The sequence below is a fragment of the Chiloscyllium plagiosum genome, chromosome 28 (genome assembly GCF_004010195.1).
Source record: "Chiloscyllium plagiosum isolate BGI_BamShark_2017 chromosome 28, ASM401019v2, whole genome shotgun sequence".
Classification (NCBI taxonomy): Eukaryota; Metazoa; Chordata; class Chondrichthyes; order Orectolobiformes; family Hemiscylliidae; genus Chiloscyllium; species Chiloscyllium plagiosum.
The window spans coordinates 5,733,918-5,757,282 of record NC_057737.1 but is presented as its reverse complement, the minus strand read 5'-3'; the positions used below and the strand labels follow the sequence as shown (position 1 = coordinate 5,757,282).

The 23,365-nt window shown below is 39.2% G+C and overlaps 1 protein-coding gene and 1 long non-coding RNA gene across 6 annotated transcripts in view; one reads left to right on the top strand and one right to left on the bottom strand.

The window, feature by feature from the left end:
- The window catches only part of vmp1 (vacuole membrane protein 1), a 202,678-nt gene that overhangs the window by 155,084 nt on the left and 24,229 nt on the right, over nucleotides 1–23,365 (top strand). For all 5 annotated transcript variants that reach the window (XM_043718131.1, XM_043718127.1, XM_043718128.1 and 2 more), the window contains 3 exons: nucleotides 5,158–5,238; nucleotides 7,989–8,105; nucleotides 17,462–17,523. In XM_043718131.1, coding sequence (XP_043574066.1) covers nucleotides 5,158–5,238; nucleotides 7,989–8,105; nucleotides 17,462–17,523 — 260 coding nt within the window. The remainder of the gene's footprint in view (nucleotides 1–5,157; nucleotides 5,239–7,988; nucleotides 8,106–17,461; nucleotides 17,524–23,365) is intronic.
- The window catches only part of LOC122563903, an 87,859-nt gene continuing 81,478 nt past the window's right edge, over nucleotides 16,985–23,365 (bottom strand). The window contains exon 4 of the long non-coding RNA XR_006315770.1: nucleotides 16,985–17,065. This is a non-coding gene — a long non-coding RNA (uncharacterized LOC122563903). The remainder of the gene's footprint in view (nucleotides 17,066–23,365) is intronic.

The window sequence follows — 23,365 nt, the reverse complement described above, 5'->3', positions numbered from 1 at the left end:
GATCTAATATTTTTTATGTAGAAAAGGAATATTAATGCTTTTATGTGAATCACAATGCGTTCATTTTGATAACGATATGCAATGCACGTCACCAGAGTGATATAATAGTTTAAAGACTTTAAATATTAGGACAAATTAGGTAAACTTAATAATATTCCCTTTGTGTTTGAGTTTGGAGTTGGTGGTCTATCAAATGTATTTAAAATTATGAAGCAGTTTAATAAGTTGGATAGAAAAACAATTTTCACCTAGTATCTTTTGTATCCTTCCGTGGCTCAACATCATTTTTTTTTCTAATGCTGCTGTGAAGCATCTTGGGATCCATCATTACACTAAAAAAAATGTTCTATCAGTGCAGTGTCTCAAAATCAGCAAGTTTGGGATCAAGTTTGCATTTGATCTCAAATCTTGTCAGTTTTGGACTAGGTTTGGGTCGAGCGGAATCAGGTGAGGGTCAAGGATTGCTTGGATCACTGGAAAAGATGGACATGCAAAGCTGATGAATCATAAGCTCGCCATCAACTTACCAAATGGTGGTGTGGGCTGGAAGGATTGAATGTGCTACTCCTGCTCCTAATTCATGTTTTGATTGTTGGCATACTGTAGCGATATAGCATCTTGCCAAACAATCCAATAAATTATTTTGCTATTCTAATAATAGTTAAAATTCATCCGTGGAAGTTTAAAATGTCCAGTTTTGGGACAATACCTCAAATTTGACTATTTGAAAATAGATGATGTATACGTAGTGAGGAAATTTAGAACCGAGAAGCATAATGTTAAAGTTAGGGGCAGCCCATTTGGGAGTGAACAATCAGTTTTTTCTTCATGTTAAGAGCAATGGAAATTTAAAATTCTGTTGCCCAATAGGCTGTGTATCCTGGAATAATTGATATTTTCAAGGGTGTTATTAATAGTGGTTTTATTTGTTTGTTTGGCGAGGATAACAAGGGAAATTGACCAAATATTAGTAAATGGAAATGTAGCACAGACCAGCCATGATCTAATTGCACAGGCTTAGTGGTCTATATGAAAAGGTATCTCTAGATATCTTAATTTTATCACTTAAAAGGCATATGATAATATATTGAATCGAAGCATATTGAACAGACTGCCTCTGTTTTCTCTTTTTTTTTATTTTGTAAGCCAAAGGCAACATTAATCCCATATAACAATGGGCTGAATTTTCCCAAAGATTGGATATCTGCAGGCTTTCCTCACAATTTTATGTTGCTCACCTCATGAATTATGCACAATGATACCACTGTTGTGCTGCCTTGAGCTCATGCTGGCAAAACATTCGTCAGTGCCAGGATCATCCAGAGTTCATGGTGCAAGTGCCATATGTAAACTTCAGCTGCACACTGTCAAATGCTATCAACCTAGTCTGAAGTAGCTACTCAGGTCAATTTGGTATCCACCCTCTGGAGGGTCTGTGCTCCACAAGCTCCATTGTTACCATCTTCTCTCTGCTACCTTGCACTCACTCAAACTTTGCCATTGCAGCCACCTCCCGCCAAAGCTAATGATCTATCACTCTCTCTGTTGCATCCTCCCTCAGTGGCTCTCTCACACCCACCCTTTAAACTACTGACCTTTCCAGCCACAGTGCTTCCTATTCACTCACTCTGAACACGTCATCCTCTCTCCTGACTGGTGACAGTCCAGCGCTTTGACTAACCATAGTCCCCCATGACTATTCATTGCTGCCAAACATGACAAACAGCCTGGCTGGCTGACTGCATTAAAATGCAAGGCAAGACAGATGTCATGACCATCTTGACAATGATAAATTTGTTTTTCAGTTCTTGCCATTTTTCCCCAACTGACTTGCCATTGCCCACATTGATCACAGCCTGGGAAAATTCAACTATGTGTGACTAAAATAAGGAGTAAACTTGTTTCTAACTGCTTAATTTTGCTAAGCTTGTTGCTTTATGTTATCCTTTTCCCCTTCTCTAACTGTATATTTCAAAACTGTTGAGAATTTTGAAGATATTTCCACCTTTGGAATCATCAAAGGCTTAAACTGTCTGGAGTCTTTTTTTTGTTATACAACTACTTAATAGTTGCACAGAGCTCGGCTAAAAATGGTTGACCCAAGCTTAAGCATTCAAAGTCATTCATTTTCTTATGGGATGGCAGAGGAAGAAATGTTTAATGGAAGGGTTGATCTTAAGAATGAGGTTTGCACATACAAAGCTGAGACTGCATGTTACTAAATATTATTGATCTCTTCACACAGAAGGCCAAAATGCCCATTTTAAATTTAAGAGTTTCCAAGATGGTTTCTACTTTTAAAATGCACTCAGAATTGCAAAGTCCTAAATTACAATTGTTCTCCATTGGGGAGCAAACCAGAGCAAATACAGCAACTTCAAATAGATGTTGTGATTCAATGGATAAGTCATTTCAAGGACAAGCGTATCTTCCATTAGAGTCATATGGGCCCCCAAACCCCCCCCCACCCCCCGGCAGCCCACCCCACACTCTCACCACCCTCTGGGCGAAAAAGCAGCCCCCCCAGGTCTCTTCCACATCTTTCCCCTCTCACCCCAAACCCATTAGCTTGCTCTCTTCACAAAGAAAGCTGAAGAAAGTATGTGACTGACATCATTGAGATATTGTTTGCATTATGAAACATGTTGCCTCCTATCCTGTGTTTGTTGTAAAAGGCATTTAAACCATAAGATTGCCACTATTTAGTTGCTGTTACCTAATTAATCTCATTATCGTGATTACTTTCTCAAAACTTCTGATAAGACATGGGAGCAGAAGTAGTTCAACCACTGGGTTTGCTCCAATCTTTCATGATATTGTAGTTGATCTGATGATCCTCAACTTTGCTTTTCTTGCCTTTTCCCCATAACCCTTGAGTTCCTTGCTGTCTAAAGATTTACCTCAGCGTTGAATATGCTTAACAACTCAACTCTGTGGGTCTCTGTGATAAAGAATTCCTCAGATTCATTGCGTAAATATCCTGCACTCTGAGCCGCAAACTAAATATTTCAAAATTAGAATCTAAACTTCTTATATTGGAACTTGAATGAACATTAGAAATATACATTTTTATTTAATTAGTATGATTGCTTTCTAAGGGTAGATAGACAACTTCAAGTGACAGCTGGAAATTTACATTTCGGACTTCCTCAACAAGCTTGATGATGATTGAGTATGTTCAGTACTAGCCATGCAATTTGTAAAGAAAATAAAAATACTTTTGATTTCCCAGACTTTTAGTAAAATATGACCAACAATGTTGCACAGATCCTTGTAGACTTTAAAATATATTGTTTTAAAAATATATACATTCCAAACAGTTATTGAATCAATTGAATATTGCAGGTTACAAGTAATTTATGCAGATACAAAATTTTATGTAATTTGAATCAAAAAAATAGTGAAAAATATACAAATTGTGAGGGCTGAAAATAGTTCAAGTGTGATAGTAAACAGTTAGTGACTGATGGAGAAACATAAGGGAAAAGTTATCGACGTGAAATATTAATTCTGTTTCTTCCAAAGTGTTGTCTGACCAAGTATTTCCAACATTTTTATGCTTTGAGTTACGACTGAGACTGGTCTTTGTGTGTCAAGAGTGTAATGCTGGAAAAGCACAGCAGGTCAGGCAGCATCTAAGGAGCGGGAGAATCGATGTTTCGGACATGAGCCCTTCATCAGGAATAAGGCTTGTGGGTTGGGGCTGAGAGATAAATGGGAGTGGAGTGGGGTTGAGTGGGGAAGGTAGCTGGGAAAGCATTAGGTGAATGAAGGTGAGGGAGAAGATAGGTCGGGGGGGGGAATGATAGATGGGTCCGGGGGGCTGTGCTGAATTGGAGGCTTGGGACTGAGATAATTTGGGGGGAGGGCAAATGAGGGAGCTGTTCAGCCACGGGGTGATGGGATATATGGGTGTGGGTGTCCCTGAGATGTTCTCTGAAATGATCTGCAAGAAGGCATCCTGTCCCGCCAATGTAGAGGAGACCACACCGGGTGCAACGGATGCAGTAGATGACATTGGTAGAGGTACAGGTGAATTTCTGATGAATGTGGAAGGATCCCTTGGGGTCTTGGATGGAGGTGAGGGGAATGATGTGGATGCAGGTTTTGCACTTCCTGCAGTGGCAGGGAAAGGTGCCAGGAGTGGGGTGTGGACCTGGTGAGGGAGTTGTGCAGGGAATAGTCTTTTCAGAATGCTGATAGGGGTGGGAGGGAAATATATCTCTAGTGATGGGGTCCATTTGGAGGTGGAGGAAATGGCAGAGGATGATGCGTTGTATGCAGAGATTGGTTGGATGGAAGATGGGGGCGGGGGGGGGGTTCTGTCCTTATTGCGTTGGGAGGGGTGAGGATCAAGGGAGGTGGTGCATGAAGTGGAGGTGATGCACTGGAAGGCATTGTCAATCACATGGGAAATGAAGTTGCGATCATAGAAGGAGGCCATCTGGGACTTTTGAGGTGGAATTGGACATCCTGGGAACAGATGTGGCTGAGGCAAAGGAATTGGGAATAAGGGATGGTGTTTTTACAGGAGGTAGGGTGGGAGGAGATGTAGTCTAGGTAGCTGTGGGAGTCAGTGGGATTGTAGTCTATGTCTGTGGTTAGTCCGTCACCAGAAATGGTGATGGAGAGGTCCAGGAAGGGGAGGGAGGTTTCCAAGAGAGTCCAGGTGGATTTGAGTTTAGATCAGAATGGTGCTGGAAAAGTACAGCAGGTCAGGCAGCATCAGGGATGAAGGGCTTTTGCCTGAAATGTTGATTTTCCTATTCCTTGGATGCTGCCTGACCTGCTGTGCTTTTCCAGCACTACTCTGATCTAAACTCTGGTTTCCAGCATCTGCAGTCCTCACTTTTGCCCAGGTGAATTAGAGGTCAAACAAAAGGTAAGGCAAAGGAATTACTGCTTCACTCAAACCTAAAACCACCTCAGCCAGAAGATTCCAATATTATGTTCCACGTGATGTAAAATCATGGGACCTGCCAGTGGTTGGCTTTGCACCTTTTGGCTGAAGTACTCTCAGGAATGTGATTGCAATCTGGTCACCAAATATAAATCCTAGCTATGCATTGAGACAGAAGCAGTAAAACAGACCTTGCAAAGTTAGACATCTCTCTTTAAGATTTTTATGAAGAGTTTTTTCTGTTCTTCCTGCTCAAGGATCTTCCGAACCGAGCAAAGCTGGCTGTTCAGCACCTGGTGCAAAAAGTTGGATTCTTTGGAATCTTGGCCTGTGCCTCGGTAAGTCAAAGGCAGAATTTAATAAGCGCAGATTGTTTTGTGTTGTGGAGTGGAAGGAAATAGTATTCCTATGGAGTTGTATCCTGTCCTGGGCTTTTCAGAATGCTCCACATTAATTTGACATCGTCAGTCATTTTACGCAAACAAGAATTAAATGAGTGATTAGTTGATCTATTTTTGCTGTTGATGGAGAAAGAATGATGACCAGAGAGAACATCCTGTTCTTAAAATATTTGACATGGAATAGGCAGTCAGGGCCCTAACATGCAAGTCTGGAAGTTGACGCTTTCAATCATGCATTCTTCCAGTTCTGCACTGAAGAATTGGTTTAGATTTATGGTGAAGTGTTAAATGCATGTGGGCCATAAAGTGATAAAGTGGCTTGAGTCTGATTTCCGCATGCATCTTTGATGTTAGCAATGACCAATGCTTAAGAAAGTGAAACACGTTATCATCTGTCCTTTCCTCTATTGTTCTGTGGCACAGATTATTATAACCCACATTTATCTCACTTGTTTCTTAAATCATGGATATCGCAATTCCAGAGTGTATATTGATGTTGTGATGGGGCTTAAAATGTTTTTTAAAAAAAAATTAGTTTTCAAAAATAAATTAAAGGAAGAGTGCTATTTTGTGAATGCTTGTTGTAGTTTCAAACGTACTTTGAACAAAATGCGATTGTTGCTAATATCTCTTCTGTTGTAAACACGAGTTGAGAAATTTGAGTGGATTCTATAAAACTGTCAAATTTTCAGTCTTAGTTGAATTGAACCAATTTTCTCTTTCACCAACTACCATGGTAAGAAAACTAATTTAGGAAATTAAATGTATGGTCTTTTTGCTCCCACATTTCCTACTGCACCACCGTATTTTTGTGTCACAGAGCAAGAGGGGACAAGACTGAAACCATGACTTCCCGTTTTCTTTGATAATATATACTTACTTTCTCGATTTGCATCCACAGGAGATGACAAAAAGAGAAAAATTAACTATGTGGGAGATGAAAAGTCTAAAGCTTATTCTATCACTTTATGGTGCATTCTCTCTCCAATACCATGTCATCTAAGCCTGGGAGAATCTTATGTTGTTGAAAATGTCACCATCTAGAATGAGATGTAATAGATCCTGTCCGCATATTCCCAAGTCAAGACTTGTAAGAGCAGAAAGGCTTCCCTGGCCATAAAAGCATAGGAGCAGGAGTATATCATGGCTGATCCATAATTGAATATTAATGACTTTGTTGAAGGAGGTGAATGTACTATCGCCACGTTTATGGATGAAGCATAAGTAGGTGGGAAGGCAAGTAGTGAGGATTACACATATGCAAAGGGATATAGTCAGGTTAGGTGAGTGGGCAAAACAGGGCAGATGAAGACCATTCAGCATATTCTGAGAAAATAGGAGATTATGCATTTTGGCAGGAAGATGGAAAAGCTAGATATTATTTAAAGAGGAAGGACTGCAGACTAACCCTAACCCTAACCCTAACACAAGAGAGATTCAGGGTCTTTGAGCATTAATCAGAAAATGCTAGTGTCCAAGCTCAGTAGGTTATAGGGTTGGCAAATGGACTGTTAGCCTTTATGGTGTGAAGAGAATCGTGTATCAAAATAAAGAACTCTTTCTAAACTATACAAAGCAGTAATCAGACCACACTTGGAGTGCTGTGAATAGTTGTGGTCCCCTTACCAAAGGAAAGATATACTGGCACTGGAGGCAGTCCAGAGAAGGTTAATTAGGTTGATTCTGGGTTTGGAGGGATTTTCATGAGGGGAGTTTGGGCGTGGATTTATTGGAATGAGTAGGGGGCATACAGAGTCAGGGGTCACCCATTTAAGTCAGAGATGAGGAGGATAATTTTATTCTAACGGTAGTGAACCCATGGAATTCTTTATAGTGGAAGGCTGCAGAGGCTGGGGTGTTAAAGTTTATTCAAGGCTGAGAGAGACTGATTTTTAGTTAGTCAAGGAATCAAGGGTTATGGGAATAAGGCAGGAAAATGGAGCTAAGGATTACCAGATCAACCACAATCTCATTGAATGGTGAAATAGGCTGAATGGTCTCCTTCTGCTCTTGTGTCTATGGTCTTGTGATCCTCTCTTCACAAACTCTCACTCCCTCTCCATTGCCATTGATGCCTTTAGTGCCTACAAATGTAACAATACTTTCTTAAATATATTCAATAACTTGGTCCGGACAGCATGTAGTGGAGAATTCCACCAGTGAAGAAAATACTCCACATCTCAGTCCTAAATAGTCTATCTCAAATCCTGAGACAATGGCTCCTTGTTCTAGGCCCCTTAGACAGAGGAACAATCATCTCTGCATCCTGTAGGTCCAGCCCTGTCAGAATTTTGGGTTTCCTTGAGATTCTGCCCCCCCCCCCCCCCGCCAACTTATTCTTCTAAACCATAGTGAATCCACCATACCTCCTTTCACAAACATTGTCAAAAACAAATCAACTGATGAAAGCTTCACCATCTGATTGAGGAAGATGCCTTGAACATACTTCTGCAACCATGTTTGCACTATGCTTTCAACAACAAAATAAACTGAGCAGCTGCATAAGTTGATGGCTGACATTTAAGCTAAAATTTCCAGCTTTACTTTAGTAGATATGGTGGATGGCGTAAAAGTATATTTGCATGTTTTGCAGTAATGTCATTGACTTTAAATTCTGTTACAGATCAATTCATTTCTTTTCCCCCTTATGTTAACTTTTTTTGATAAATATTTTGGATGTGTTGTAGATTCCCAATCCCCTCTTTGACCTGGCTGGAATAACATGCGGACACTTCCTTGTGCCATTCTGGACCTTCTTTGGTGCAACTCTCATTGGAAAAGCTATTGTGAAAATGCACATCCAGGCAAGTGAAAACAACCTGTGTAGTTCATCAGACAGTATACTTGGAATTTAACTCATTTTGAAGACAACTGGACTGTATACTTGCCCTTAAAATGAGATGTTTAGACCTGAGCAGGGTGTTGGTGTGTAAACAGTGCCCTTTTAACATGGGTGGAAATTTCAGTTTTTGTTATTTCAGCTACTAAACAATGTGTTGAATGCAAACCAGGGAATGATTGTCAATAACAGTAGATTGTGTCTGAAAAACCTAGAACAAAATACTGGAGATGATCTTGTTAGAACTGCAGTTACTTACATTTACAACATTGCTACCTCCATTTGAATGGTCTATTGATTTACCTCTGGAAAGCATTTCTCAGTTCAACTCCAAGTCTCTCTTTATTTGGTTAATAATTAGAAGGGAATGTGTGTGACAGTTACTAAAGGATTGGCAAAACGAAAGCTCTATTCTGGAAAGAACATGCTAATAGAGAATCTTGTTAATCTGCCACTTTAGATAGTTCCATACATGGGATTTCTCCTGAATTTAAAACCAATGTTGTAAACCTAGCTGATGGAATTGTATGGCTAGATAACCGTAAGGCTCACACTTTCCAAACAAACTGGAAGACCTTAAAGAGGTGGTGTCACACTTTAGAGGTTTGCCTCCTGAAATGTTATTGATGCAGAAAAATTGGACCTCTTTTAATGTATGTGTGATTGTTGATACTGTACTTTGTGACAGGTGTCTCGAAATCCAGAGCAATGAGATTGACTCTTAATTGCCCACTGAGCTAATAGGTATGGTCAATAAAAGTTGGCCGAGCCATGAATTGGTAATTTTTTAAAAAGCTACATAAAACTGCAAGTCTTATGATGTTCCAAAGTGGATTAAATGTTGATAGTATTCTTTTGGAATAATAGGTGAAGCAATAGGAAATATTCTATAACAAACACATGCCCCTGTTTCCAGCAGTTGATGGGTTAAAGTAATTTGTTATATTGTGTAATCATTCAGCCATTTTTGAAATATGCAAACATGTTGAGGCTCACTAAATCCTAGCAACTTTCTTGCTAATCTCTCTCAATATTACAGAGTACTCCCACACAATAAATCTTGCTCAATTCATTGCACACTTTTGTTTTCAGTTTAGTAAGGAAGGTACAATTTACTGATTATATGATCTGTCCAGCAAAATAACTCTTATCAGAAAGAACTCGATCTCAATCCCCAGTCTAACAAGTTGGCTTATATTAGTTTGGGTAAATGTTGAGTTGCCACAAAGCAGGCTCAAACATCCTAAACAGGTTTGTGATCTCACCTATATATTTAATCTGTGAATATTGAACCAGGACTAGACTGAGAAAATCTACATTGCTGCCCCACCCAACAACTTTCTGCTGTATTTAAGCTTACACATTAACAGAGATACTAAGGAACTCCTAAAAGCAATGGAAAGGTTTCTAGCATGGTGAATGTAACTTTAAAGGAAGTTGAAAAGATAAGAGGGGGCCGCAGTGAAATAAGTTGTGTGTCTGGTCCCATTCTTAACAGTGTTTTAGATATACTCCGTTTTGTAGATCACATGTGATGCTAGAATTATAGCCCAGTTAGCCTAATATCAGTAGGAGGGAAAATGCTGGAGTCTGTCCTAAAGAATAGGATAACAAGACACTTAGAAATTACCAGTAGTCTATTTTGGAATAAGATAGAGAAATTTCTTCATTCAGAATAGCAAACCTGTGGGATTTTCTACCACAGAAGTCTGGGGAAGTAAAGTCACTGCAAATATTTAACGAGGAAATGCTCGATTTCTAGACGCTAAAGGTGTCAAGGGGTATGGGGTCAGAGTAAGAGAATGGTGTTTGAGTTAGATGATCAGCCAGAATCATGTCAATTAACAGACTGGTTCCATGGACTGAATGGCCTACCCAGCTCCTATTTTCCATATTTCTATGTTAAATGAGTTCAAAAATAGTGCCATATAACTGGTGCCATAATTGCTTAAATGTAGATTAGACTGCTTGGTTTCTTCACATAGCAAATTCTAGCTGCAGCTAGGGGAAAAGGCAAGAGTGAGAAGTTCAACTTTACAGTGAGAGATTTGTGGGGCTGGATAGGGAAACCTAAACTGAGTGGAAGTTTTATGAATTATGCCTGATCTCCCAGACTCCATAATAGTTGGTGGCATTGAACTCGTGTTGCCTTTCCTTCATTGAGTGGCTGTGGTCGATTGTTGTTTTTTATTTGGGCAAGGAAGGAGTGATTGTGAATTTAAGGACTATTGAGTCCTTGGAATATGTCGAATTAGCTTTGTTTGTTGTTTTGTAACTCTGCCTTTATAATTTTGTTCAGTACCCTGTACTCTTGAGGGTTAAAGATGATGAGTCACACAGAACTTTATCTGAGAAGTGCTGGCAGTTGGGTTATGTATTAAAGTAGGTCAAAGTTGACTATTTTGTATCACCCTGGTGATAACATATTACTCATTGCTGCATTATTTGTTCCTGAGAAACTGGGCTTGTCAGATGTTTGATCCAAAAAAATAAAATTGGTCTTGGCCCTTGACTTCCAATTATAACTGACTAAGTCATTACACACTGAAGAATAAAAGCAAACTCAAGAGGAAATTGTTGTTAGTAGTGTAATCTAGAGTGAACTGATGATTTTACTAAAAGCAAAGAAACACTAGATACAGTTATACAGTTATTGTGACTGCAAATATTAAGAGGTTTTCAGGAAATGTGCTTTGGTAAAATTAATTGTATTGACATGCTTTAAGTTTAATTCAATGTATATTTAGTATGTAAGTTGCACCTTTTGGTTGTATGGCCAACCTTCAACGTTTGATTGTAGCTTCCAATATTTGGGTTAGAACTTAGCTCATGGCACTCAGGGTTCAGAAGTTTTGAGATGACAGGCAATTCCAATCTCATCTTGAGTTGGCTGGGAATTCAGCAACGCCATGGCCATTTAATGCTCTGAGGAATGTTAATTGACTAGAAATCCCTCACAATCTGAAGTCTCGCTTCAGAGTTGCTGACAAATCTGAATGGCTGACAGCAAAACCAGTGGCAAGCAGTGGCTGGAATCTAGGACCCAATAAGTGTGGGGAGTGCGATGGATTGAGGAGGTGAAGATTGAGGAAAGTGCTGTGAGGTGGAGGCTGAAGGAGTTTGCACCCAAGGGGGTGGAGGACTTTGAGAGGTAGGAGCACGCACAAAACTGTGGAACCATAACATTTTACCATGTCTCCAAAATGGTTGCCTGGCTTTTTTCTATGTACCTCGATTCTATTGTTTTCTAATCATTTTAACTTGGCTAGATGGGTATATCATGAGCAAGTATTTACAAGGTAGTATATAAAACATTCAGTTGGTTCTTTGATTTCAATTTTGACCTGATCAGTAAGATTATTGTGTGATGAGGGTGTGGCACAGCAGTTGTGAAATCCCAGGAACAATCATAAATTGGTGCAGATCATGTTTTAGGATTAGGGGGAAGGGGGTGGTTCCATTTTTAAAAACATGCTTGAATAACTTTAAATTAATGTTAAATTTATGTTTAATTAATTAACAAAAATAACAAATTTATTAAAAACATAAGTCACATCTGTATAAAATTGAAAATTTTTTTTATTAGTAACTAACTGTAGGCCAAATAATTGAGGATCACAAGTGTTGACACTAATTATTCAACCTGTAAACTTACGTTTAGTTGTTTAACAGATTTTACTTCCTAAGCATTCTTTCATTCTAACTCAACATCCAACTGAGGAAATAGCTTGGGCAGCTGGATATAGGTATTCTTGATCTGTCAAGAGTCCTTCTTGAACCCATGATTTGAACCTGTCACTGAACTTCTGTGGTGCTGTTTGTAAATTGCTGTTTTGAGTTGTGTAGTAGCAACCTGGAATGACTTTCGTTGATTTGTGCTTCTCTTCCTTCCTGTTTTTAAGTCCCTGATTTTCTCTTTCCAGCCACCTACTCCCACTCCTGACTGACTTTTTTGCAGTAACACTCTCTTGGAATAATTCAGACACTACGTTCAACTCATTCGAAAACTCATTGTGACTAGCACTTATTCATAAGACCATGATATTTAACTGTAGAAAAAAATAAAATTACTATTGTAAAATATTTTCATACGTCAATGTTCCTCTAGCATTATGCTAGTTTCATGTTTTGTGCAGTGGACTTGTCTTCATGGTCATAGCTCCTTAGTTGATATGGCATCTTCGGAGCTAAATTCCCCATTTGTTACTACCAAGAACATTTCAGGCTTTGACATATCTATTGAGTATGACATGTACCTCCTCAGCTGTTTTTCTACATAATGTCACATTGTGCAGAAAGGGTGGGGGTATATTCAGAATGTAAGTCCTTTGTTACTGATCTGCTCACCAATATAAATATACAGTCATTGATTACCACTGTTTTGATTTTGAATTATGATTATGAATTAGATTACCTCCTTCCTGAACCTACTCATGTGTAGCAAAGGACTGGTTGAACTTTACTATGTTAGTTCACATGAGCTTGAATTCAAACCTAATCTCCAAACATTAAAGAAGTGTTCTAATACATGATACTGAGTTGATGCTCAGTTTGAGTTCCACCAGGGCCACTCAACTCCTGACCTCATTATAGCCTTGGTTCAAAAGAGTTGAATTTCAGAGGTGAGGTGACAGTGGCTTGACATAAAGGCTGCATTCAACCAAGTGTGGCATCAAAAAAACGCCCAAGTAAAACTGGAAATGATGGGTATCTGGGCCAATCCACATCAGGTGCTATATCACTTGCCCTTCGTTCCTCCCTAGAACATCTTGACACCAAGAACAGCTACGTAAAAATCCTACTCATCCTACAGTTCAGCCTTCAACACTATTATCCCCATGAGACTGAATACTAAACTTAGTGATCTTGGACTAAGCCTCACTCTCTGCAACTGGATCCTCCGTTTCCTGACCCACAGGTCAAATGAGTAAAGATTGGGGACAATATTTCATTGTCACTAACACTCAACACTGGAGCCCCCCCAGGGGTGTGTACTCAGCCCCCTACTGTACTCACTTAATACCCATGACTGCATTGCCAAATACTAGACTTATGCCATTTATAAGTTTGTTGATGACGCCACCATAGTCGGTCGAATCTCAGATGGCAACAAAGCAGACTACAGACGGGAGGTGGAAGACCTGGAAACATGGTGCACTGAGAACAACTTAGCTCTCAGTTCTGGCAAAACTAAGGAACTCATTATTGACTTTGGGTGAGATGTTACTCATGCCCCCCCTACACATTAACAGCAGAGAGGTGGAACGAGTGGAGAGTGTCAAGCTCCTGGGAGTGGTCATCCATACCATCCTTTTTTGGACTCTTTATGTGGATGCACTGATTACAAAGGCCCAACAATGTCTCCTCTTCCTCAAGCAGTTTAGGCAATTTGGCATGACAGTGAATACTTTTGCCAACTTTTATAGGTGCGCCATTGATCGCATTCTGTCTGGATGTATCAATACCTGGTATGGCAACTGTACCATTCAAGATCGGAAATGGTTACAGAGAATGGTGAACTTGGCCTGGGCAATCACAAAGGCCAACCCCCATCTAGAGAACCATCTACCAGGCCCGCTGTCAATGACAGGCCGCCAGCACTCGTAAAGATCTATCCCACCTTGGCAATGTTTTTGGACAACCTGTACCGTCAGGGAGAAGGTACAGAAGCCTAAACACGTGCACCTGCCGGTTTCACAACAGTTTCTACTCTACTGTTGTTAGAATACTGAATGGACTCTCAAACTTAACATTTGCCTGTACCTTTTTTTGTATTTTGCCACTGTTTACCTATTATTTACTATCTATGCTACTTAACTCTGTGATCTGCCTGTATTGCTTGCAAGATAATGCTTTTCATGACAATAAATTCAATTCAATTCAACTCTCTGCTGATTGGAGTCATACTAGGCACATAAGATTGTCATGGTTGTTGGAGGTCAGCTATCTCTGATCCAGGAGATCTCTGTCAAAGTTCCCCAGGGTAGTGTCCTAGGCCCAACCATTTTCAGCTGCTTCACCAATGACGATCCCTGCATCATAAGATCATTTAATGGGGATGTTTATTAATGATTGCACAATGTTCAGCACCATTTGAGACTCCTGAGATACTGAAGCAGTCCATGTTCAAATACAAGAAGATCTGGACAATATCCAGTCTTGGACTCAAGTATCAAGTAACATTCATGCCACACACATGCCACACTATGACCATTACCAATAAGAGACAATCTACCCACTGCACCTTGACATTTAATGGTATTACCATCACTGGATACCCCACTATCAGTATCCTGGGGGTCACCATTGACCAGAAACTTAACTGGACTCGCCACATAAACAAGAGCAGGTCAGAGGCTAGGAATACTGCAGTGAGTAACTTACTACCTGACTCCCCAAAGCCTGTCCATTGTCTACAAGGCAAAGTCAGGACTGTGGTAGAATACTCCCCACTTACCTGGATGGGTATATCGCTGCTGAAAATGTGTTGCTGGAGAAGCGCAGCAGGTCAGGCAGCATCCAAGGAACAGGAGAATCGACGTTTCGGGCATAAGCCCTTCTTCAGAAATGGTATATCTCCAACAACACTCAAGAAGCTTGACTCCGTCTAGGACGAAGCAGCCTGCTTAATTGGCACTGCATTCACTCCCTCCACCACTGTTGCTCAGTAGCAGCAGTGTGTACTATCCACAAGATGCATTGCAGAAATCCTCAGACAGCACTTTACAAACTCGTGGCCAATTTTATCTAGAAAGACAAAGGCAACAAATGCATGGGAACACCACCACTTTCAAGTTCCCTTTGAAACCACTCACCATTCTGACTTGGAAATATACTTAGTTAAAAATCACAACACCAGGTTATAGTCCAACAAGTTTATTTGGAAGTACTAGCTTTTGGAGTGCTGCTCCTTCATGTACTGTGGAGCAGGATCATAAGACACAGAATTAGTAGCAAAAGATCAGTATCATGCAACTGAAACGATATATTGGAAAAAAACCTAGATTGCCGTTAAGTCTTTCATCTTTTAGAATGGGTTGCAGGTTTCGGTTCATTAATATGTAAATCCCAGAATTTCTTTCCAATCACCTTCTCAAGAATGCTGAGAACACCAGCATTTCCACGTCATGGAAACATATTGCCATTCCTTTCCTGTTGCTGGGTCAAAATCCAGGAATTCCCTCCCAAATGACATTCCCTCCCAAAAGAGAAAATGCTGGAAAATCTCAGCAGGTCTGGCAGCACCTATAAGGAGAGAAAAGAGCTGACATTTTGAGTCTAACTGCCCCTTATTTTCTAACTGTAGTGGTACCTTCTCAAGGCCAATAAATGCTGGCCAGCCAGCGACATCCACATTCCACAAATGCGCAAAATAGATTATACTCCCTAGTCAAGGATATTTTAAATTTTCCACTGTTGTCCGTTAACCATTATATGCAAAAGTCTATTCTTGAATTTCACTTTGCTACAGTAGTTCTATGTGGTTTGAATTTCTCAGATCTTCATAGATATTTTCTCATCAATCTGATCATAGATGTTATTACGCACCTCTGGAGTAGGTGGGACTTGAACACTTTTTACTGCTATTTTTCTCTTTCACCAACATTAACAGTCTCTTTGAATTTTGCACCTGGCCTCTGCACCATCTGTCCCTTTGCTCCTCCTCTGCCTCTCTCAAAAGTTCTTATATATAAAAACACTTCCCAGTGCCTTTCAGTTCCAAAGAAGAATCATGCTGGACTGCAAATGTTAACGCTATTTCTCTCTCCACTGATGCTGCCAGACCTGCGGATTTTCTCGAGCACGTTTTCTTTGCTTCAGATTTTCAGCTTTCACAATATTTTCCTTTTATTCATGCAGTTGTCCGTTCATTTGTTTCATTATTTTTTGAGAGACCCCCACTATGTGCAATACTGACTGTCATGTTTCCCATGAATGAATACTTTGAAAAGTACATAATTTGGAATATGTTGAGGTTGCAAGTGGCACCACATGAATGCAAGTTTTTGTTCTTTCTTACCAACAAGCCAACCTGACACTTATGGCTTATTTCTTCTCTGTTGTCTGTCAGGATTATATCCTTCCTGCCTCATGTTCTGCTGAGTGCATAAATTTGTTTTTTTTCTTCCCTCTGTGCATTTTTAGAAATGTGATTCAGATTGCATATATACGAGATACGAATGGAAAACTTTAAAGGGAAAAAGAAATTGGATAGCTTGCCAAAAGGGGAAGTTGGTTTCTACGCACTGAGTTTAAACATAATCATGTTTTTGTTTATTGCTACTGCACAGTAAAACTCTTCTGTTTGGTTTAAACCAATGTAATTTTATCTCTAAGGAGGATATCTGGAATCTCCTATATGTAATCCCAGCAAACCACCAGCATCCAACCAATTGTCAGTATCTTCTGGGTTCAAATTTCTGTCAGTTCATAAATGTAAATGCTGATTGATAACTGGAAGTGTATAGCACAGTGATCTTAATAAAAAATTCAGAATTTAACTAAAATAAAGATACCAGCCGTTAAAACAATTTTTCATTTTAAATTTTGACCACAATCCATTGTTTTGTGTACCCATAATTATGTAGTACCCCACATTTCTAGGATTAATGTGATTGAGAATGTCTTGTGCTTGATAGTTAATAAAGTGTCTATGGAAGGTGGGGTTGGTGTTTCTGCATAATCCCAGACTCTATTATAGATATAACAAGCTGTTGTCTGATAAATTATACTTTGTTCACCTTTAGTCGTCCTCCTGTTTCTTTACAGATGTAACTACATATAGTGTGCTTTTTCTTGTTCTTCCAAACCTCCACATATGTTGTCCATCATCGTCGTCTTTCCTGGACTCTCACTGCAATGAAGTAGAAACTCTTCATACTGTCTTGTAATCTAGTTCATGCTTCCTCTGGAAAGAGCTTAAATCTGTGAAAGAAGAAAAGGAATTCTGTCACACTGAGCTGTTAAGTTCTGGAATGCACTGTCTGAGTGTGTGATGAATGGAGGTTCAGTTGAATCATTCAAAACAGAATTAGATTATTATCTGAGAAAGAACAACATATAGGATTATGGGAAAAAGGCAGAAGCATAGCACTAAGTGAAAACTTGATGGGCTGAATGGCTGCCTTCTGTGCTGTAACAATTCTGCACCCTTCCAGTATACCAAAAATCAGATGTGTCAGATCTTATTTATCTTTAATTTCATGGGTAAATTGAGTAAGCACATCTCTTCCTGTACCTTTAAGTGACTATATTTTTAGGTGCCTGTTTTATCCCAAGTTATTTTTTCCCTAACTAACTAGATATTTTTTAAACCCACAGAAACTATTTGTTATTATAATGTTCAGCAAGCACATAGTGGAACAGATGGTGTCCTTGATAGGGTGAGTAATTCAACTACTGATTTTCATATCTGTCTTGTAAGAATGGAAAGCTTGGTGGGTGGAATTGCCCAAGAAAGGGTTACTTGAAATGAATATATCGTTACATCCTCCTTGAGACCTAATCCACCTGTGATGGCGGTTTATTCATTTAAAAATCTTTATTCTCTACTGTGGGTGCAAAGTTTGCCTGTCATTGTGCCAAGAGTTTAATCTTTAATGGAACATGGGTCATGACAAATATACCAGATCAATAAAAGCCCATTTTCAGTTTTCTTTGAAAATAAATCTCCTTACTGTCGATCGTTTAGATCAGCATAAAAATACACCTGCACATTTGTAAAAGTTCTTTTATGTGAAATTAGCAGATGTTAACTTATTTTGTGTCTTTAATAAAAACATTTTTTATTAAGTAACCAACTTAATATGTAGAGATGGAAACTAGGAGCGAAATAGAGACTGCAAAGGAACTTGACTGTATGTGATCCAGACTTTAGAGTTTTGCTTGGCCTGAACTTTCCCCGATTGCAGAAGTAATTTTAGAGTCATCATCATACAACACACACCCTTCAGTCCAACTCGTCTATGCTGACCAGGTTTCTTAAACTCAACTAGTCCTGTTTGCCTGCGTTTGGCACGTATCCCTCTAAACCTTTCTTATTCATGTACCTGTCCAAATGTCTTTTAAATGTTATAATTGTACCAGCCTCCACCACTTCCTCTGGCAGTTCATTCCAAATACACACCATTCTCTTTTGAAAAATTTGCCCCACAGGTCCCTTTTAAATTTCTCCCCTCTCACCTTAAATCCATGCTCTCTTAGACCATAAGACATAGGAGCAAAAAATCAGGCCATTCAGTGCATCGAGTCTGCTCCACCATTCAATCATGGCTGATAAGTTTCTCAACCCCATTCTCTTGCTTTTTCCCTGTAACTCTTGAAACTCTTGATACTCCAGGATCTAGCTATCTCAGTCTTAAATGTACTCAATGACCTGGCCTCTAGGTCTATGACAATTAGTTCCATAGATTCACCACTCTATGGCTGAAGAGGTTTCTCCTTACCTCTGTGCTAAAAGGTCTTCCCTTTACTGTAAGGGCTGTGCCCTTGGGTCCTAGTCTCTCCTACCAGTGGAAACATCTTCCCAACATCTACGCTGTCCTGGCCATCCAGTGTTCTGTATATTTCAATTAGAACCCCACTCATCGTTCTAAACTCCATCAAGTGTAAACTCAGAGTCCTCAAATGTTCCTTATACCGGTATATTAAGCTTTTCATTACTGGGACTGTTTTCTTGAATCTCTTCTGAAAGCGTTCTTGTTTTAGACTCTCCTACTCTGGGGAAAAGACCATGGCTGCTCGCATCATCTATGTCCCTCATGATTTTATAAACATCTATGAGGTCACCCCTTCAGCCTCCTACATGCTAGGGAAAAAAGGTCACCCCTCAGCCTCATGTGCTCCAACCTATCAAGCTTCATCTTATGAATCAGACCCTCCAATTTTGGTAATGTCCTTGTAAACCTTTTCTGCATCCTTTCCAGTTTAATAACATTGTTCCTAAAGCAGGGAAACCAGAATTGGTCGTATTACTCCAAAAGTGGCATCACCAATGTCTCGTACAACCCAACTCCTACATTCAGTGCTCTGACAGTTGAAGGCAAGCATGCCAAACACCACCACCTTCATCTGGTCTATCTGTGGCACCACATTCAAGGAATTATGCACTTGCACTCCTAGGTGTCTCTGTTCAGCAACATACCCTAAAGCCTGCTGCTGTTTGTCTTACCAAAATGAAATACCTTGCATCTATCTAAATTAAACTGTCACTGCCACTCCTTAGCCTATTGGCCCACCTGATCAAGGTCTCATTGTACAGTACTCTTAGATAACCACCTTTACTGTCCAATAGACAACTAATTTTGGTATCATTCGCAAACTTAGTAACCCATGCCTCCTATATTCGTATTCAAATCATTTATATAAATAAGACAACAGTGGATCCAGTACTGATCCTTGCGGCACACTGCTGGTCACAGGCGCCAGTCTGAACAACAATTCTCTGCCTATCACCCTGCGTCTCCTACTGTCAAGCCAATTTTATATTCAATTGGTTAGCTCTCCCTGGATCCCATGTGATCTAATCTGACTAACCTATAGTGCTCTGTTCTTAAAGGCTGTGTCTTAAGAGTCCTTGTGAATTATCAGTCCAGTTTGTAAGAGCTATGGGCCTTCAATACAAAGCTGCTGTTAAATTGTTATAAAAAGTTGTCACATAGTGCAATGGGAGGGAGGGTGTTCTTATGAACTTGTGATTGAGCATGATTTGTTTATGCTTAATGCTGGAACTGGCTAGCTGAAATTGGAAAAGTTCCAATGCCTAGTACTAATATTCCTCACGTTGATATATCTACACCTTCAAAGAAAAATAAGTGTATACAATATTAGGCATAGTGATTCATCAGAATTTAAGGACGTAGAGGACATTGGGCCCAACAACTATTTCCTATTTTGATTAGTACTACCTATCTATTTATCTCCACATCTCTCCATTCCGGCATCTCATAAGGTAGAGCTAATTCACTCATTAGCCATTTACACTTCTCCCCAGTTTTATTTCACCAACCAAGAAGTGCGAGATTGTCTGTCAGGCAAATTGTGGTGAAGACATGAAAGCTGTTGTAATATGGCTTGTCATTTTTTAAAAATGTTCTTTCCACCCGTAACAAAAAAAAAGTAATTGTACTTTTCTGAAGCATGCAGTTGGATTATTTTACAATGATGATGTAGTAACCTTGATAATATAATTTATGATCAATTTCATAGAATTGATTTCGTGTTATTGACAGTAATATGTACAAAGGGTTATGGTTGATTGTCAGTGAGTAATCAGGCTGTAATTAATCTCTAAGTTGGAATGACAGCAATAAATGCTTGAGCTTTGCTCTCGTGTTCAACTGAACATTTTGAACAAAGGAAGTTGGACAGAGATTTAATTGTGGTGTATAAAATTGAGAGGCCTAGATACTGTGTATAAGAAGGACTTAGTTTCCTTAGCAGAAATTTCAATAAGCAGAAGGCATAGATTTAAGGTTGTGGAGAATTTGAGGAGTATGTTCAGAGGATGGTGGGGTTCTGGAGCCTGCTGCCTGAAAGGGAGCTCTATGCCTCCATTCATAAAGTCAGGATCTGACATACCTTTTGTTAACTGCTCTCTCAATTTTGAACAGTGACTGCACATACATCTTTTAGGTTTCACTGCTCACTTCTAAATTTGTATCTTTATATTGTATTGCCATTCTCTGTTCTTTCAACCAAAATGTAACAGTACATTGTTCAGTTTATCAATGTCTTAAAGTTTATCACTATTTTCCTCACAGATTGTAATACTTCCAAATTTTGTGATATCTGCACATTTTGTTGCATCCTCCACACCCAAATCTAAGAAATTAATGTAGGTCATGCAAAACAGAAATCTTCTTATCAACCCTGAAGAACTCACTATATACCTCCAACTAATCCAAAGAATAGCTTTTCACTACTGTTCTTTGTATCTTTCATTTAACTAACTTTTTATCCTTTTTCTGATTATCCATGGGCTTCAAGTATGCTTTGCTGTCAAGTATGTTATGTGGTACTTTATCAAGTGTCTTCTAGAAGCCCACGTACATAACGTTATAATTGCATTATGCTCCTAAGCCTTCCTGTTACTTCATTAAAAATACTGAATTACACTGGTTAAACAATTTTTCCTTAATGAATTGGTGCTGCCTTACTTTAACTAATCCACTTTTTCCAAGTAACATAGTTTTGATCCTGGATGATTATTTCAAAAGTTTTTCTCTCCAGAGAGGTTAAACTGACTGGCCTGGAGTTGTTGAGTTTATCCTTGCAAATGTTTTTGTATAATGCTGTAGTAATTGCAATTCTCCAACCCTCTGGCACCACCTAATCAGATCAGAAGATTCTGGCCAGTACTCTGTATAGTTTCCATCCTTGCATCCATCTAGCCCCGGTTTCCAATCAACTTTCTAAACTGCCACCCTTTCTAATTCTTCCTATTTATCAATTTCTAGTCCGTCCAGTGTAACTGTTACCTTCTCTTTCACTATGACTTAGGTAGCATCTTATCCCTTTGTAAAGACAGATGCATACCAGTTATTTAGTACCTAAGCCAAGCTCTCTGCCTTATTACAAAAAAAATCCTTTTTGGTCCTTAATTGGGCCCCTCCTCCTCTTACCACTCTTTACAATAAACATGACTATAAAAGTCATTTGAATTCATTTCAGTGTTGGCTGCCAATTCCTTTTCAAACACTTTCTTTGCTTTTTTTTCGTTTGCCCTGTCTTTATCCCTGGTGGGAATGTCTTTCAACTGTATCACAAAACCTCTTTAAAGGCAGCCCATTATTCAATTACATTCTTATTTCCCAATCTTTGGATTGGGCTCAGATTACAAATCATTCTTAGTCCATTGAAGTTGAGGTGGGCTATTTTTACTCAGGATTGCTCATGTTCTCTTTCGTGACTAATAACATTCTCATTGTATTTTGTTCACTGTCTTCTAAATGTTCTCTTGCTGATATTTCATCCACATGATGCACCTCATTCTCTCGAACTAGATCCATCATTGTCTCCTTCCTGATTTCACTGGCAACACTTTGATTTCGAACATTCTGTTCAAAATACTTTGAAAGTTCTGGCCCTTCTCAGCTCCTCATGCTACCACTATCCCAGTCTGTAATAGGATAACTAAAGTTCCCATTATAATTCGCCTATAGATTTTGGTACCTTTCTGTAATTTCCTTGCAAATTTGCTCTTCAAAATTCTATTGCAAAAACTAAAATTTCATCTATTTTTCAGAGTAAGTGGTGTTTTATAACTTTGCAACAAATACAAATACTACACAAGAGGGGAGAAGTTAGCAGTGCTGTTAAAAATGTGCAATCCATCTAACTGTCCCTGTCCGTGTGCAAGACCTATTTTGATAATTCAGGGACCAACCATTTTTAATGAAAATTCAAAAGACCAAAGCCCTGGATACAAGACATGCCCAACGTTGAAAGAAATGATAGGAAATTGATGTATTGTATTTTACAGGCCTGAGATTTACAGGGGGAAGAAGAACTTTAGAGAGCAAGAAATTTCAAATTTCAACACGTGAAAACAATTATTTGGAGTAGGAGACCAGATAATGTGCTTTTGTTGCAAAGATTCATTGAGGTCCGTTTTGTTGCCTCATGGCTGCTTTATAGCTTTGTTGTTGCCCCTTTTTATCACTTTGCTAAAACTTGATATGAGCCAGGCATTGGACATTTATGATCATTGACTGAACACTCTTCTGCAGTGTAGTTAACCATAAGTTCAGAAGAAATCAAACATAAGTAAGCCATTCAGCCCCTTGAGCTTGCTTCACCACTCAGTGGGATAAAGGCAGATCCAATATTTCCTCATCCATTTTCCTGCATTTTCCTAACCCTTGATTCTCCTACTGACCAAGACTCTGTCTATATCAGGCTTAAAAATGCGCAAGGACTCTGTCCCCACAGTTTTCTGTGACAAGAAGTTCCAAAGAGAGACAACTTCTGAGACAAGAAATTCCTCCTCATCTCAGTCTTAAATTGGCATTCTTTTATGCTGAGACTATGTCCTCTGGTCCTAGACTCTCTCATGATGGGAAACATGCTTTCAGTATTTACCCTGTCAAGCCCCTTAAGAATTCTAAATATTTCAATGAGATCACCGCTTATTTTTCTGAATTCTAATGAGTAGTGTGCCAGAATGCTTTGCCTTTATTCATAAAACAATCCCTCCTTGTGAACCTTATCTGAAATGATATCTGT